Below are 18905 nucleotides of genomic sequence, written 5' to 3' on the forward strand. Positions count from 1 at the left end.
CGCTGATCAGTGACGTACATCATTGATCAGCTTTTTCGGCACAGGGTTGATCCTTTTTTTTTTTTTTTTTTTTGATCAAATTCCTGTTGCCTTTGAGCGCTGTTCAGTGACGGACGTTACTGACCAACATCTGTGCTCAATTTTTGGCGCAGGACCTTTTTTTTTTTTTTTCTGCACTACATACACACTACACACTACACACTACATACCCCCCCGGGTTGAAATAAAGTTTGTATCCCCCCTACACTATACACGTGTTGAAACATTTCACTACCAGAAACACAAAAATAAAAATGGCATCCCAAATGTCATCCCAAATGTCATCCCAGTCATCCAGAAGAATGTATTCAGCGGAGGAGGCATATGCCATGCTTGCCTCTGACTCTGACACAGCCAGTGAGGCAAGCGGGGAATTTGAAGGATTCATCTTAAGCTCCTCTTCCTCCTCTAGTGATGAGGGACCCCCTCAAAGACGCCCCCGTAGAGCAGCTGAGACCCCCCCCAATAATTGATCTCGTATGGACCCCACCACCAGACAATTTTGAGCCCCAGGTTCCTGAGTTTTTGGCCATGCCAGGAATCCAATTTGATTCCACAGGTCTCAGAGAAATTGACTTTTTCAAATTATTTTTCTCTGATGATTTTATAAATTTAATGGTGGACCAAACTAATTTATATGCCCAGCAGTTTATTGCTCAAAACCCCACGTCATCATTTGCTAGGTGGACCCCTGTAGATGCAGTAGAGATGATGACGTTTTGGGGTCTGGTGTTTCATATGGGCATAGTAAAAAAGCCAGAAATTAGGCAATATTGGAGTACAGATGTTCTGTACAGCACCCCATTTTACCGTATGGCCATGACTCGGGCTCGTTTTGAGATAATCCTTAAATTTTTGCATTACAACGATAATGCACAGTGCCCACCCAGAGATGATCCCACCTTTGACCGGCTATTCAAAGTCAGGCCGGTCATTGATCATTTCAGTGCCAAATTTGCAGAGATGTACATCCCTGAAAAATTTATTTGTATTGACGAGTCCCTTATACATTTTAAAGGAAGGGTTAAATTCCGCCAGTACCTTCCCAGTAAGAGGGCAAGGTATGGCATAAAAATGTATAAGCTGTGTGAAAGCACCTCAGGGTACACCCACATGTTTAGGGTATATGAAGGGAAGGATTCAAGAATTGAACCGCCAGAATGCCCCCCCTCCCTCGTAGGTGTTAGTGGAAAAATTGTCTGGGATTTAGTGCACCCCTTCCTGGATAAAGGTTATCACCTCTATGTGGATAACTTTTACACTAGCATCCCCCTGTTTAAGGCCCTTGGTTCAAGAGGTACAGCAGCTTGCGGTACTGTGCGCAAGAACCAAAGAGGCCTCCCAAAAACGCACACTGCCCAAGTAATGAGAAGGGGTGAAAGCAGGGGAATATGCACCGAAAATATGTTGTTGGTCAAATATAAGGACAAGAGGGATGTCCTTATACTGACAACAATTCACGGAGACAGTACCACCTCCGTCCCTGTACGAGGTACCAGTACCCACACCTCAAAACCTAATTGTATCCTGGATTACAATAGGTACATGGGCGGAGTGGATCTTTCAGATCAGGTACTGAAGCCGTACAGTGCCCTGCAGAAAACAAAAATCTGGTACAAGAAGCTGGCCGTGTATATCATCCAGATGGCACTGTATAACGCTTACGTGCTATTCCGTTCTACCGGCCAGAGGGGGGGACATTTATGCACTTTCAAGAGGAAGTCATAAAGGGCCTAATATTTGGGAACCAGCAGGCAGAGGGCCCCAGTACTTCTAGTACTGGCCCCCGTATTGTACCAGGGCAGCAATTTCCTGATGAAATCCCCTCCACTGGAAAAAAGGGCAGGACACAAAAAAGGTGCAAAGTTTGCTATAAAAAGGGAATAAGAAAGCAAACTATTTTCCAGTGTGACACTTGCCCCGACAAACCCGGCCTATGTATAAAGGAGTGTTTTAAAATATACCACACATCTATGGATTATTAGGTTCATAATTTCACCGTGCTTCGGGGGTCTTGCTAATGCCACATAGCACCCACCATTCATTCCACCAGAATCTGAGCCGCAAAATCCAAAAATCACTCCTTCCCTTCATGAGTCCTGCCATGCACCCAACTGGTATTTTTTGGTCACATGTGAGGCATTGCCGTACTCGGGAGAAATTGGGGCACAGATTTTGGGGTGCTTTTTCTCCTTCATACCATCTGAAAATGAAAAATTTTGAGCCAGAACTGCATTTTTGTGTAAAAAAATTTAATTTTTCATTTTCACTGCCCAGTTGTATCAAAATTGGTGAAACCCCTGGGGGTTTTAAATGTACACTATACCCCTAGATGAATTCCCTGAGGGGTGTAGTTTGCAAAATGGGGTCACTTGTGGGGGGGTTCCACTGTATTGGTGCTTTGGGGGTCTTGCTAATGCGACATAGCACCCACCAACATTCCACCAGAATTTGTGCTGCAAAATCCAAATATCACTCCTTCCCTTCTGAGTCCTGCCACTTTTTGGTCACACATGAGGCATTGCCGTACTCGGGAGAAATTGGGGCACAGATTTTGGGGTGCTTTTTCTCCTTCATACCTTCTGAAAATGAAAAATTTTGAGCCAGAACTGCATTTTTGTGTAAAAAAATGTAATTTTTCATTTTCACTGCCCAGTTGTATCAAAATTGGTGAAACCCCTGGGGGTTTGAAATGTACACTATACCCCTAGATGAATTCCCTGAGGGGTGTAGTTTGCAAAATGGGGTCACTTGTGGGAGGGTTCCACTGTATTGGTGCTTGGGGGGTCTTGCTAATGCGACATAGCACCCACCAACATTCCACAAGAATCTGAGCCGCAAAATCCAAAAATCACTCCTTCCCTTCTGAGTCCTGCCATGCACCCAAATGGTATTTTTTGGTCACATGTGAGGCATTGCCGTACTGGGGAGAAATTGGGGCACAGATTTTGGGGTGCTTTGTCTCCTTCATTCCTTGTGAAAATGAAAAATTTTGAGCCAGAACTGCATTTTTGTGTAAAAAATGTAATTTTTCATTTGCACAGCCCAGTTGTATCAAAATTGGTGAAACCCCTGGGGGTTTGAAATGTACACTATACCCCTAGATGAATTCCCTGAGGGGTGTAGTTTGCAAAATGGGGTCACTTGTGGGGGGGTTCCACTGTATTGGTGCTTGGGGGGTCTTGCTAATGCGACATAGCACCCACCAACATTCCACTAGAATCTGAGCTGCAAAATCCAAAAATCACTCCTTCCCTTCTGAGTCCTGCCATGCACCCAAATGGTATTTTTTGGTCACATGTGAGGCATTGCCGTACTCGAGAGAAATTGGGGCACAGATTTTGGGGTGCTTTTTCTCCTTCATACCTTCTGAAAATGAAAAATTTTGAGCCAGAACTGCATTTTTGTGTAAAAAAATGTAATTTTTCATTTTCACTGCCCAGTTGTATCAAAATTGGTGAAACCCCTGGGGGTTTGAAATGTACACTATACCCCTAGATGAATTCCCTGAGGGGTGTAGTTTGCAAAATGGGGTCACTTGTGGGGGGGGTTCCACTGTATTGGTGCTTTGGGGGTCTTGCTAATGCGACATAGCACCCACCAACATTCCACCAGAATCTGAGCTGCAAAATCCAAAAATCACTCCTTCCCTTCTGAGTCCTGCCATGCACCCAAATGGTATTTTTTGGTCACATGTGAGGCATTGCCGTACTGGGGAGAAATTGGGGCACAGATTTTGGGGTGCTTTGTCTCCTTCATTCCTTGTGAAAATGAAAAATTTTGAGCCAGAACTGCATTTTTGTGTAAAAAATGTAATTTTTCATTTGCACAGCCCAGTTGTATCAAAATTGGTGAAACCCCTGGGGGTTTGAAATGTACACTATACCCCTAGATGAATTCCCTGAGGGGTGTAGTTTGCAAAATGGGGTCACTTGTGGGGGGGTTCCACTGTATTGGTGCTTGGGGGGTCTTGCTAATGCGACATAGCACCCACCAACATTCCACCAGAATCTGAGCTGCAAAATCCAAAAATCACTCCTTCCCTTCTGAGTCCTGCCATGCACCCAAATGGTATTTTTTGGTCACATGTGAGGCATTGCCGTACTCGGGAGAAATTGGGGCACAGATTTTGGGGTGCTTTTTCTCCTTCATACCTTCTGAAAATGAAAAATTTTGAGCCAGAACTGCATTTTTGTGTAAAAAAATGTAATTTTTCATTTTCACTGCCCAGTTGTATCAAAATTGGTGAAACCCCTGGGGGTTTGAAATGTACACTATACCCCTAGATGAATTCCCTGAGGGGTGTAGTTTGCAAAATGGGGTCACTTGTGGGGGGGTTCCACTGTATTGGTGCTTTGGGGGTCTTGCTAATGCGACATAGCACCCACCAACATTCCACCAGAATCTGAGCTGCAAAATCCAAAAATCACTCCTTCCCTTCTGAGTCCTGCCATGCACCCAAATGGTATTTTTTGGTCACATGTGAGGCATTGCCGTACTGGGGAGAAATTGGGGCACAGATTTTGGGGTGCTTTGTCTCCTTCATTCCTTGTGAAAATGAAAAATTTTGAGCCAGAACTGCATTTTTGTGTAAAAAATGTAATTTTTCATTTGCACAGCCCAGTTGTATCAAAATTGGTGAAACCCCTGGGGGTTTGAAATGTACACTATACCCCTAGATGAATTCCCTGAGAGGTGTAGTTTGCAAAATGGGGTCACTTGTGGGGGGGTTCCACTGTATTGGTGCTTGGGGGGTCTTGCTAATGCGACATAGCACCCACCAACATTCCACCAGAATCTGAGCTGCAAAATCCAAAAATCACTCCTTCCCTTCTGAGTCCTGCCATGCACCCAAATGGTATTTTTTGGTCACATGTGAGGCATTGCCGTACTGGGGAGAAATTGGGGCACAGATTTTGGGGTGCTTTGTCTCCTTCATTCCTTGTGAAAATGAAAAATGTTGAGCCAGAACTGCATTTTTGTGTAAAAAATGTAATTTTTCATTTGCACAGCCCAGTTGTATCAAAATTGGTGAAACCCCTGGGGGTTTGAAATGTACACTATACCCCTAGATGAATTCCCTGAGGGGTGTAGTTTGCAAAATGGGGTCACTTGTGGGGGGGTTCCACTGTATTGGTGCTTGGGGGGTCTTGCTAATGCGACATAGCACCCACCAACATTCCACCAGAATCTGAGCTGCAAAATCCAAAAATCACTCCTTCCCTTCTGAGTCCTGCCATGCACCCAAATGGTATTTTTTGGTCACATGTGAGGCATTGCCGTACTCGGGAGAAATTGGGGCACAGATTTTGGGGTGCTTTTTCTCCTTCATACCTTCTGAAAATGAAAAATTTTGAGCCAGAACTGCATTTTTGTGTAAAAAAATGTAATTTTTCATTTTCACTGCCCAGTTGTATCAAAATTGGTGAAACCCCTGGGGGTTTGAAATGTACACTATACCCCTAGATGAATTCCCTGAGGGGTGTAGTTTGCAAAATGGGGTCACTTGTGGGGGGGTTCCACTGTATTGGTGCTTGGGGGGTCTTGCTAATGCGACATAGCACCCACCAACATTCCACCAGAATCTGAGCTGCAAAATCCAAAAATCACTCCTTCCTTTCTGAGTCCTGCCATGCACCCAAATGGTATTTTTTGGTCACATGTGAGGCATTGCCGTACTCGGGAGAAATTGGGGCACAGATTTTGGGGTGCTTTGTCTCCTTCATTCCTTGTGAAAATGAAAATTTTTGAGCCAGAACTGCATTTTTGTGTAAAAAATGTAATTTTTCATTTTCACTGCCCAGTTGTACCACAATTGGTGAAACCCCTGGGGGTTTGAAATGTACACTATACCCCTAGATGAATTCCCTGAGGGGTGTAGTTTGCAAAATGGGGTCACTTGTGGGGGGGTTCCTAAATTTTAGCATCTTATGGTGCCTAGAAACCTACATGGTGCCTAAAAAATAATCTCATAAAAAGGAGGCTCCAAAATCAAGTAGGTGCTCCTTCTATTATGAAGCCTGTGGTTTGGTCAACGTGCACACTAGGGCCACATATAGGATATTTATGAAAACAAAAGAATTGGGGGAATCAATTTTTAGTCACATTTCTCTAGTAAAATCTATTGTGTTCCTTAGAAAAATGTATTAAAATTGCAAATCTGCAAAAAAAATGAAATTTTGAAATCTCACCTACACTTTGTTTTAATTCCTGTGAAACACCTAAAGGGTTAACAAACTTCCAAAATGCTGTTTTGAATACTGTGAGGGGTGCAGTTTTTGAAATGGCATCATTTATGGGGATGTCTCACATACAAGTCCCTCAAAGTCACATCAGAACTGAACTGGTCCCTAAAAAAATCAGTGTTTGAAATTTTCTTGAAAATTTGAGAATTTGCTATTCATATTGTAAGCCTCCTAGTGTCCAAAAAAATTAAAAGGAAATTGAAATAATGATGGAAACATAAAGTAGATATATGGTCTATGTTAGTTATTAACTATTTTGAGTGGTATGATTATTTGTCTCACAAGCAGAAAATTTAACATTTTGCAAATTGCTAAATTTTCCATTTTTTTACGACATTTTGGTATTTTTCACAAAAAAACACAGACTGTATCGACCCAAATTTACCACTAATTTGAAGTACAATGTGTCACGAGAAAACAATCTCAAAATCACTGGGATAAGTAAAAGCAAAAAAAAGTTATCCCCACTTAAGTGATGCATGTCAGATTTGAAAAAAAGGGCTCTGTCAGGAAGGCAAAAACATGCTGTGTCAGGAAGGGGTTAAAGAGGCAATCTTTTACATGGCCCAACCAGGTTGGTTTTGCCATTTAATTGATTGCTGCTTAAAAAAAAATTGTCCCCTTCTATTGTTTTATTGCCAATGTCATGGGGTAATATGAAATAAGTGCACTTATGTACCACCCAACAGGTGAACAGTTTGTGTATACATATGTGGTTTTGGTGGGCTGCATGGCAGTTGTACTCCCTTACTGCCCTGTAATGTCCAGGATGCTCTCACACTTCATAGAGCTATCCCAGGCTCCTGAGAGTGTAGACTGGCCTCCTCAATCCTGGCTAATTCCCAAGTAAAGGCGGATGGTGTGACTTGCGATGAATCGCGCCATTGTGACACATGTTATCAGCCCCCTATCTCCGGCACCAAGTATACCCTAGAGGGCAAAGTTTGTGGCTCCTAATGTAGAACCTCAAAGCACAGTACTCAGAATGTCTTGAGTACACCCAAATTTTGGGTTTTTGTTACCACACCCATCTGTCTGACAATCTGCTTTTAGATATCTCTAGCAAAATCATAGCAGAATAAACACTTTGCAAGGGGTGGGAGCCATCTACGTAGACAAAGGCTTGGAAAGAGTGTAGTGCCTAGAAAGTAGAGAAATGTGTTGGAGCTATTAGTAGTTTGTGTGTATGTGTGAGACAGAACCATACGGCTTTATTTACTCACCTGCTGTCAGTGAGCCCAAACACTGGCACATGCATGGGAGCCGTGTATGGTACTGCATCCATCCACATTGAAATTAACTCTGCTTGTGATTGCTTTTTCTGCTGACAATAATATCCAAGCACAGCCACTTGTCACTGTCAATTTATACATTTCATGCTTGTTTATTCTATTGATCAAAGGAGAGAAAAATGCTAATGTTACATTAATCACTAACTGCTGACATCATTTGATAGGATGATACAGTAAAAGGACAACACTTTGCGTGAAATTTAATAGGATGAGAGAATCAGAAAGTGAGAGATTTGGTTAGAAATCTCCATTTTTTTTAAAGCCGCAATCATTTACACTGCAAAACCAGTTTGATTTTGCAGTGTAAATGATTGGCGCTTTAAAAAAACCTGGAGATTTCTTACCAAATCTCTCACTGTCTGATTCTCTCATCCTATTAAATTTCACTCATCAAGTTAAGTTTTCCTTTGCTCACAATATACTTACTTTAGCTACTGCTCTTGTTCTGTTGAGTGTAACGTCCTGATTAGGATATTATCGCGGTGACCAGGAGAGTATAGTCTTCTGCTATAATTATTATTTTTGCAAGCATTAAAAAAATGCCATTTTCTTTCATTTTCAGTTAACTGATTTTTTTTTTTTTAATCATATCTTGGGGGAAAATGTATTAAAGTTCGGAGAGAGATACAGCAGAGAGGACCAATCTTCTCAATTACATTTTTTTCATACTGATGATACTTTATCACTCAACAAGCTTTGATTATTTCCCCCGTGATATTACAGATCTAACCCTTCTCAAAACAGTAGTAATGAGAACCTACGCAATATTTGAAGTATGGGATATTAGCTAGCTATCATAAGAATGCAACGTCAAATATGACATTTTTCTTTTTGCTTAAAAAATTTCAGGAAATTATGAGTTAGAAGAAACAATTACTAAATGAGAACCGTATATAAAATACTGTACACGCAAAAACTCTTTACTGTTCTGATTTATGAAAACAAAACAATTAAAATGCCAGGGTCATAGTCAAGGAAAATGAATCACTTTAGTTATTGCCGGCAAATGATCTAAAGTCAATTAATTGAAGTTGATTTAAATATTGTGCCAATAAAAGAACAGCCGCTGGGAGTGGCGCTGGCATTTTTAGCGGTTATTTTGCACACCTCTCGCAGCAACGTTGGCACTCCAATTTTTTGTCTTCTTCAATAAACATAGTGTAAGCTATATATCTTTTCTTTGCTCTTTTTAGCTGCTGAGAACGTGCAGTATGGAATTGACATTGAGGCCGAACAGCTGTCTTACACCATTGAGAAGCTTGCACCTTTTACTAACTATACAATCAGTGTGTCTGCTTTTACTACGGTTGGAGAAGGACCACCAACAGATATTGTCATAAGGACTAATGAGCAAGGTAATATTTGGTCACTAAGGGCTAGTAAAACCTTTAACTGCCAAGTATGGTTTAACATTTTCATATCTTTATCTCTAGTTCCCAGCTCAGTGAATAACATAAGTTATGAGAACATCAGTTCGACATCTGTCTTGGTCTTTTGGGACCCACCTCTAGAGCCCAATGGGATGATAACTCACTATATAGTCTATGCAATGGATTTCTACACAAGAGAAGCTTTTCAGAGGATAACAAGCAACACAAGTATCCTCATAACAGGTGCCACCTCATGTAGAATTATTGTGCTGTTGTGTGTTTTAGTGACATAATTATAACACAATAAAAAATGAATGCCAAACAATTTAAAAGAATAATAAAACATTGCACTAACATATCATCTATGGTAGTCAGTAATTACTAGACAAGAGGGTCCTGGGATGGTCAAGGACTATATTTATCCCACAAGAAGAGGCAGTATAGTCAGAGTGGGGGCACAGTGAATATCAATGCTGCATAATAGCATTGGTGTAATGGTTTCATTTCTGACGCTATCTGTGTGGATCGGTATTTTCCTCCTGCAATAGCATAGGCTTTTATCTGGAGGATTCTATTCCCCCCCCCCCCCCAAAGGTTGTCTTGTGACAGTATTAACATGTGTTTACGACATTTAAAACACACAGATAAAAATATACTTCAGTTGATAATATTCCATATGAACGTCAATATTATTAATGACACTTAATCCATGAAGAATCTAGGTGATAAAGATTTAAGGCTCATTTTATTAACTAGACTGTGTGTCCAGTGTTGGTACTGCATATTGCCTTTATGATAAGGAAAATTACATGTGATCTACAGTCAGTAGAATTTGGCACATTATTAGCCAAGTTATTATGCTTTAATTACACACCACTGCCAATATACTGAATCTGAAGTGGAATTTCTATTGGTGCAGCAGGTGCATTGAACAGGGGCCCCTGAAGATTAAGGGGCCCACTGCTGCCCCTTCCACCCACTTCTCCATGCCTTCTATTGTCACCCTCTGTCTGTCTGTCAACCACTACCTCCCCATGTCTTATGCTGTCAACCTATGCCTCTCCCTATCACCTACTGCTGTATGGCTTATTGTGAACTTGGATTGGGGTCGAAGTTGGGGGCCCAAATTCTAATTTTTGCACATCGGCCAACTGCTCACAAGTTCCACCACTGTACCGAATGGTTGTGGATCATACATGACTTTCTTTATTATCACTAACATTATAATGCTTTTCCGTTCACTTTTTGCCACATTAAAATGAGCAGATTCAGGGGCATAACTAGATATATTATAGGCTCCAAGGCAAAAGTTTGTAAGGGCCCCTATATGCTTGTAATATGTCTGATTCTGGAATAGCATGTTACAGTATATAGTAATATCAGTTATAAAATAATTGTGCTAAATAAAAAGGAATACTATTAGTGACTGTGTAATATTGCTTATATAGAGAAAATCTAGAATGCACTGAGAAAATCTTTTCCCCATAAATCTTATGTAAAATATTTAATGTTCTATGAAGTGCCTGAAACCCTTTGAACATATTTATGTGAATATTACTGGTAGCATTTTCATATAAAGCAGATTATATTTTTAAATCTTTTATTTAGGAGAGAAAGAAATTGAAGAGTTCTCCTTTATTATATATATAAAACCTGTTGACAGCAGTGGGAGTGAGGAAGAGAAGCTTTTTTGATCTATTTAATCCACATATGGAATAATGTAGTGAACTTTTATCACACGATGACAAATGCCTGCACAGGGGAAAAGCTTACTTCAAACTTGTGCAGCTTAGCTATAAAAGTGAGAAAGATGATGACACAAGTATGGTCTCTTGTACAGGGATCATGAGCAGGAAACCTGCGGATTTCCAGCTATTACTGCAATTTTCCCTTGGGAGTTAGCAGGGCTGGTAATGAAATCATGGGGACTGGTACACTGATGTCTCTAAGGGCGCCCCACACCACCCTTGGCACCCACCATCCTCCACTCCTGCACCCACACATCCATTTTATTAAAAAAGCACAGAACCTAGGCATATAAAATATAATGGAAATTACGTAAACTAAAAAAGACTTACCATACATGTAGTGGGTTGTTCTGGTCCCTTCGCTCGAGTTCGAATTTGTATGCAAGCTTGATGGTTGTGAAGTGCGCATTTGCATTTCTGTGCATGTCCATAAGCTGGGAACAGGGTGTTTGTGGGGCGCACGCACCCAACACTGTAAGCGGGGGAAGTGGGGCAGCTGGAGGTAGTCACGCCCATGGGAACGCCCAGCGTTTCATGGAATGATGTCGGTGTTTCCACATAGGCTGCGAATGGATGTTTATGTTAAACATCCATTCACAGGCTGTGCGGACAAATCCGCCATGTGAGGGGGGCGGGGGCGGGAAGACCGGCGTTCGGTGGGCAGCGTCTGGGGGACTTGCAAGGCCGTGAATTTGCAGCCCCAGACACTGCCCACGGAACGGCAGTCCTCCCACCCCCCCTCTCACATGGCGGGTCTACAGCATACAGTGTTGTTGCTGCTGCTCGTTTGGTCACAGACCAGTCTGCCCCCCCCCCCTGCTTACTCATGCCCAGATTGCTTTCTCCTGCCCCTATTGGTTGGCAGTGTTGGTAGGACTAGGACAGAGACAGAGAAGGGCCAGCATGTATGATTAATAATGGAAATTATTGTGCATGCACATCAACAGATGGGGGAGACCGGGACAACCGGGAGAGGGGGGGGGGTGTAGTTAGCCATGACTGTCTGTTTTGCTTACTGTTGCATTCTATATTTCAAATGTAGACTGTTGACACCACAACCCCTAAGAACATTGATTTTGGGACCATCCAGACTGAGGCCTCTCCAAATCTTAGGCCTGGCACAGGTATACCCTTTGTATTCCCCTGTCGCTGGGCCTGGGAGCTAGCATGGTGTCAGTTGTAAAAGTGAAATGAAAAGACACAGTTTGTCGACACAGACAAGGAATAAATGCTTCCACATTTACAATTCACTGACTAGGGCATTGTATAACCCGAAATTCAGAAAAAGATTTAAAAAAATAATATTTGTAATAAAAACATTTTTTGTAATTAAATTTGTGAAATATATATTTTACAAAATGTTCAATAATACAATACATGCTTCTTAGTGTTTGGGAATCGTAGTTTCCCCCAGTTAGTAAAACCATGCAGGTCCAGTGTCGGACCATGGCATGAAGGATCCCACAATGGGAATGGTGGTAGGGGCCCATGTTTAGGGGTGTGGCCAGCCACCACATTGGTTTCCCTAATCATTGAAAGTGCTTGGGCCTGCCTCTTGATATAAATATATATTGTAAATACAGCTTGTGCAGGCATAATAATGTACAGATTAATGACTACACTGGCAATTGGTTGGGTCTTGCTGGAAATTACTAATTGTTGGTACTGAGCTTGATACAATAATTTGTTCACCTCTAGTTTTCCAAAAACTGTTTTTAAATGATGTATTTTTTAGTTGAATGAGATGAGAGAATGCTCTTTATAATAACAAATAGAACATCAGCATTGTACACTTGTGGTTCTCATTTAAGACTACTAAATAGCAGCTATTGTATGTATTTTAGGCTTAAAAAAGTATGCCATTTACAAGATGCGTGTTGCAGCCTCAAACACAGCAGGCGAGAGCTCCCTGTCTGAGGAAAATGACATTTTTGTACGAACACTAGAGGATGGTAAGTAAATAGTAAAGCTAGTATAAAAAACAGCAGTCTAATATGGACATACTAAGAGGTGGGACATACTGTACTTAGAGGTGTGCAGTCATGTTATTTAAACCAGTGACGCAATTGGTTGTCACTTGATACATTACATTTTTCAGGATTGTACCTGCAATGTCTATTGGTGGCATCCTTGCCATTCAAAGCCTCCCTTAGACTGGTAAGGCTGCCATCAATGGGCATTGCAGCGTGGGATAGTGTGCTCACTACACTAATCCCAGCACTCAAATACCAGAAGGACAGTCCAAAAGTCCAGGACCCCTGCTCGCTAGGCTTTCTATCCCCGCCCTCCAAAAATCCAATCCCATCCACTGGCCACCAATGCTAAAAAGGGTACCTAAAGATTAAGCACCGGGACTATTATTATTATTATTACTACCAGTTATTTATATAGCGCACACATATTCTGCAGCGCTTTACAGAGAGTAATTGAATATTCACATCAGTCGTTCCCCAGTGGAGCTTACAATCTATGTTCCCTACCATATGCACACACACACTCTCTCTCTCTCACTCTTGGGTTAAATTTGTTTGGAGTCAATTAACCTACCAGTAAATTTTTGAAATTTTGGGAGGAAACCCACACAAGCACAGGGAGAATATACAAACTCTGCACAGTTATGGCCATGGTGGGGATCGAACCCATGACCTCAGTGCTGTGAAGCAGAAATGCTAACCATTATACCGTTTAACACCTAACTTTAAATTTAAATTGCATGACATTTTAACATCATTCTTAATAACGGAACGTGACTTTAAGACTTTCAGCTTCTTCACTTATAACAGCTACACAAAACTTTAGAACGACTTTTTAATCATTAGTAACCTTCATTGTTTAGAGGTAGTCCCTCGCTATTAATTTGTGTTTTTCACAATTAAATTGTACTCTTTAGAATGTTACATGAATACAGTAAACTGTATTGATTATTAATACTGCTCCAGGTTTATTATTACCAGCACATTAATCATCAACATATATATTGGTTCAATTGACAGCACACTTGATACATTTAGAAAAAAAAACTATTTATTTGCCTGTAGCAAAGGTCCACACTTCTCCAGTGAACATGATCATAATTAACCCCTTCCCGACATATGACGTACATTTACGTCATATGTCGGTTGAGGGGGAATCAAGCCAGCTCACGGAGTGAGCTGGCTTGAAAGAGAGCAGGTAATGGCTGTATATTACAGCCAGGTCCCTGCTCTCACGGCCACGAGCGGCGAGTTCGCCGATCGTGACCGTTTAACCCTTTAAGCACCGCGGGCAAAGCGACCGCAGTGCTTAAATAGCTGATCGGAGGGGGGGCGCCCCCCTCCGGCGCCGATCGGGGCCCCCCGCAGCGAGATTGGAGGGTGCCGATCGGTTGCCATGGTAGCCAGGGGTCTAATGTAGACCCCTGTGCTGGCCGTGTATGCATACCTATTACATCCTGCCTCAGGCAGGATGTAATAGGAAGTGCATAAAATCACTACGTTCAGCCATAGAGCTCTATGGCTGAACCTAGTACAGGCGATCGCGCCCCCTAGTGGTCAAGTACACTAGGGGGCCTTGTAGTAAAAGTAAAAAAAAAAAAAAAAATAAAGTTTAAAAATAAAAAAAAAATAAAAAAATATTAAAAGTTCAAATCACCCCCCTTTCCCCATTTCACAAATAAAAATAAATAAAAAATAAAAAAAATAAACATATTTGGTATCGCCGCGTTCCTAAAAGTCCGATCTATTAAAATATAACATTAGTTATCCCGCACGGTTAAAGGCGTAAACGGAAAATAATTCCAAACGCCAAAACTACGTTTTTTGGTCGCATCGCGTACCCAAAAAAAAATAACTAAAAGAGATCAGAAAGTCGCCCATATCCCATAATTAAATTAATTAAAAAGTACACTTCAGCCCGCAAAAAATGAGCCCTCACCCAGGTCCGTAGGTGGAAAAATAAAAAAGTTATAAGCCGCAGAACATGGCGACGCAACGCAAATTAGAAAAACCGTAAAAGTTGCGATTTTTTTTTTTAGTGGTAAAACAGAACGAAAACTATATAAGTTTGGTATCACCAGAATCGTAACGACCCATAGAATAAAGATAACCCATCATTTTAAACGAACTATGAACTCCAAAAAAACCGTAACCAGCGCAAAATTGTGGAATGGCGGTTTTTTTTTTTTTACCCCACATTGAATTATTTCCTGATTCCCCAGAATATTATACGGTATAGTAAATGGTACCATTACAAAGTACAACTTGTCCCGCAAAAAAAAAGCCCTCATGTGTCTATATAGCCGGAAAATTAAAAAAGTTACGCTTATTTGAACGCAAGGAGGAAAAAAAAAAAAAAATTAGCATAAAAGGCAATGTCGGGAAGGGGTTAAGGATTTCTTAGGGGATTTTTTTCAAGTATTCATTTGTTGCCATCTGTGATACATGTTAGCACCTCCGTCTCTTCCTACTGCCCATTGTTGTAGTTCCATTGTGGGGTGCTCTTTGGAATCAAGTTTATCAAAATGCAGTATGAACTAGTGTCTGATGATGTTACTTTCCCTGCACCAGGTTTAGAATAATCCCCAAAGGTATAGAAAGAAGCAGAAAGTGAAACTTCAGACAGCTGCTGCAATAAGTGAACAGAAGCACCACTGTTTTGTTCTTGCACTATGCACTGACTACAAACAACAATACATACTGTTGTTACAGTACAGTTGAAATTGAGCTGCTACAAAGAGTTCCCAATCTGCTCCAACTGCATAGTAGCATTGGGATTTTTACATCATGATATGTTGGTGTTCAGAAATGGTACAACTACCTTGTTTATGTGTATAAATGTGTTTTTTTTTTCCTTTTTCTTTAAGTACCTGGAACGCCGCCTCAAAATCTGATTTCAACTGAAGTTAACGCATCTGCCATTAATTTGGAATGGTCACCTCCTGCAGAACCCAATGGCATTATCACACACTATGAAATAATCTACACCAACTCAGCCATAGTACTTGCTCAAAACATATCTTCAACAAGCATCACATTGACTGATTTAAACCCATTCACCCTTTATAGAATTTCAGTTCGTGCTTACACCCGCTTTGGACATGGAAACCAATCAACACCTGTACTCTCAGTGAAAACATCAGAAACTGGTAGGGACATATATTTCTTTTCTTTCTAGTATTGTGTTGGTGTTTATTCCCTTTGTAAATGTGTGTAAATCTTTAAAATCTTATGCCTGCTGGTGTGTAATTCACAGATCACATACTGTACTTGCCTACTGTACATTAATAATTTCCACTCTGGAGAGGAGAAGCAGATGGGCGGTGATGGTTTAATTGTGTCATTATGCCCTATCCACCCATGGGAAAATTATGTGATTGCCATTCATTTGCATAAGAATGGAAGTTAATGACACTAAAAGCATATCATTGTGTCATGTGTGCTCTATCAAGAAAGGTATACCCCTTTCACGATAAAATCACCCAGGTTCCTGCCGGGCCATCTCAGGTCGAAGTGCAGTGTGAAAGCATCAAAGTGTATAACCTGGGTCAATCAACTCGGCATTTTAACCCTGGTTAAAAGAAGGGTTAAACTCAAGTTGCAGTGTGTATAATCCAGGGTTGCCTAGAATGGGCGGGAGGGTCTGGGAAATCCGGCCCCACTTCCCCACGGTAGGGGGGGGGTCCGTGGGACCAAATTATGTAAATCCTTCATTGTAGCCTCACCAACCGCTGTACAATATTGTCATTGCACAATGGGGTGCGGGGCTACGAGGACACGATCGCACTGGCCACACTCAAAAAATGTGCCACTCTGCCCCTTTCCCCCATCCTTTCAGTAGCCCCAGCCCCTTGCCTCAAAGAACTGGCTGCCCTCTCCTTTAGAAGTCAGCCATAAAGTAGGCAAACCAAAGTGCTTGCATGTTAAAGGTAACCCCCTGCATGTCCAGCCAAGCTGTAAAGACGATAACCGTCACAGCAGCTGTGTTTGAGAGCCCGCCCCGCAATTTGGCTGTGCTGTCCGTAATGCCCACCCACAATGCTTTGTTGATGCTCCCATAATCCCGTGGATTATTCAAGGGGATGCATTGCTGCATGTGAACATGAGCATAATACAGAAAATCGCCTACTAGAAATTTTTGGTAAAATATGAGACTTACTAAATAAAAGAATGAATAATGGTGTAACTGTACTCCTAAAATGGCTTTCATTTTATTTTCAGCTCCAAGTAGCCCTCCATACGATTTACTCTACAGGAATATATCATCCAGTAGAGTGTTGGTAACATGGCAACCACCAATTCATGCCAACGGAATTATACTGTACTATAAAATAAGATTTTGGAATTCCTCCCATTCCCTGACAGAAAACAGCAGTGAGGCTTTGATTGTTTTGTCTGATCTAAAGAAATATTCCCAGTATCAAGTGGTTGTATCTGGTTATACAGTAAGTGGAGATGGAAATCAGACAAGTGATGTCCTATATATCAGCACTATGGAAGATGGTAAGCTCACACCACTTTTTCATAAACTCAATAACTATAATTATTAAATTGTATTACTATGTATGGTTTATAAATAGAAAAAAGAAAGGCCCCGTCTTTTTGTAAGAGCACACTTAGCTTTTAATTATATATGGTAAAAATCTGGAAAGACATTCCAGATAAGAGGACACAAAAAGGATTCCCAAATAGTGGTGTTTATTGGGTAGATGCCCAAATACGTTGAAGCCTGCGAAAATATGCAGATATAACCAATGATAAACCAAGTTTGTCTGAAAGTACCTCACCTTAGACCCTTACTACACCTATACTTTACCAAACTATGACCAATTCATTACTACATGTAATCTAAGTAAAAGAGTACCCCAAGAAAGAGAGAGTCTTTGTTCCTTCTTTTTATAACCAATGATACGTCAGGTAGAGAAAAACAGTGATCATGAGGTAGTGAATGGTGTCTATACACTGTAAGTGAAGATGACTTAATCTGATCTATCTGACGTAAATAGTACACATCCTGTTTGTTTCCTAAGAAAACCTTGGAAAAAATCATTGATACTGTGTCTCCTACTAGCAGTAATAATGCTAGTGCGACTTAATCAATGTAGCAGGTATCCAATCAGTAAGAATACATAAAATATTGTAGACTAAATCTGAATAAAGGTACACATAGTGTATGAGACAGAGGGACGGTATATGTGGCAGGTCACCCGACAGTGTGTGAGATAGCTGCTACTTCCCCAGCACCTCATATGGGGTCCTGGTTTACTTGTAAGTGGGTGTAGATGGGGGAGTGAGCGTGTCCCAACTATCCACTGTATATAAGGTGAACATAGAGTAGAATATCTGCCGTTCCTGTTTGTAAGGTACAATTGCAGAAGTCCCTATTTGAGGGTTCCATAAGCATGAGATTATCCTGGAAAGTGGATATGGGGGACAGAGATACTATATTAGAGTGCTGGGTGTGTTAGGAAGATATTCTGCTGCTCTCCATGTGTTTGAATAACATTGATGGGGAGCGATATCCCATTCATCCTGTAGGCACTCAGAAATAGAAAGATAGGTAATAGAAAAGTGGTGAGTGGTATAGCCACAAGAGGACCACTTGGCTTTTGTGGGATAACTAGAATCGGCAATAGTAAGGGAGGTATACCTGAGAATAATCAAAGTAAGGATTCCAAGGTGAGAAAGTCCAGGGTGGAGGAGACTTCTGCCGTGCACAGCAGAGACTCCAGGAAGACGTACCATTTCACCTGTTGGCTTCTTCAGTGTGAGAACCTCCACGTGAGTCACTGTCCACATGTATGATTTATGTATACTCTTTTATCCTATAAGTGAAGCCTGGCTACAGGAAATTATCTATGTTTATTTAATAATATAAAAGAGGATACTGATTTCTCTCCAGAACTAAGGGCCTAATTCAGACTTGATCGCAGGACAAAGTTGTTCTCAAAATGGGCAAAACCATGTTGCAATGCAGGTGGGACAGATGTCAAACTATGACAATAGTGGGAAACAATTTGCAAGCAAACAGGAGAGGCCCTTTTTTTTGTTTGTTTCTCTTTGTCCTATTGGTCTAATTTAAGTGAATATTTTAAGCTGATGAAGAGGCTTCTGATTTCCTTGGGTAGTGTGAAGTGATTGACACTGCATCAATTTGAGGCTACTGGGTTTACTTTTTGGAAATACAGTCGCTAGTCCGACATACACTAGGTCAAACACTAAAAGTCAACAGAGCACG

General features: G+C 41.1%; 1 protein-coding gene across 1 annotated transcript in view; it reads left to right on the forward strand.

Moving 5' to 3' along the window:
- PTPRQ (protein tyrosine phosphatase receptor type Q) overlaps positions 1–18905 on the forward strand; it is a 300600-nt gene that overhangs the window by 160870 nt on the left and 120825 nt on the right. Inside the window, exons 29-33 of the mRNA XM_083182313.1 lie at positions 8770–8931; positions 9010–9189; positions 12539–12646; positions 15535–15816; positions 16889–17170. Of these exons, the coding sequence (XP_083038439.1) occupies positions 8770–8931; positions 9010–9189; positions 12539–12646; positions 15535–15816; positions 16889–17170 (1014 nt within the window). The remainder of the gene's footprint in view (positions 1–8769; positions 8932–9009; positions 9190–12538; positions 12647–15534; positions 15817–16888; positions 17171–18905) is intronic.

Source organism: Crinia signifera, chromosome 4 (assembly GCF_055691185.1).
Source record: "Crinia signifera chromosome 4, ASM5569118v1, whole genome shotgun sequence".
Lineage (NCBI taxonomy): Eukaryota > Metazoa > Chordata > Amphibia > Anura > Myobatrachidae > Crinia > Crinia signifera.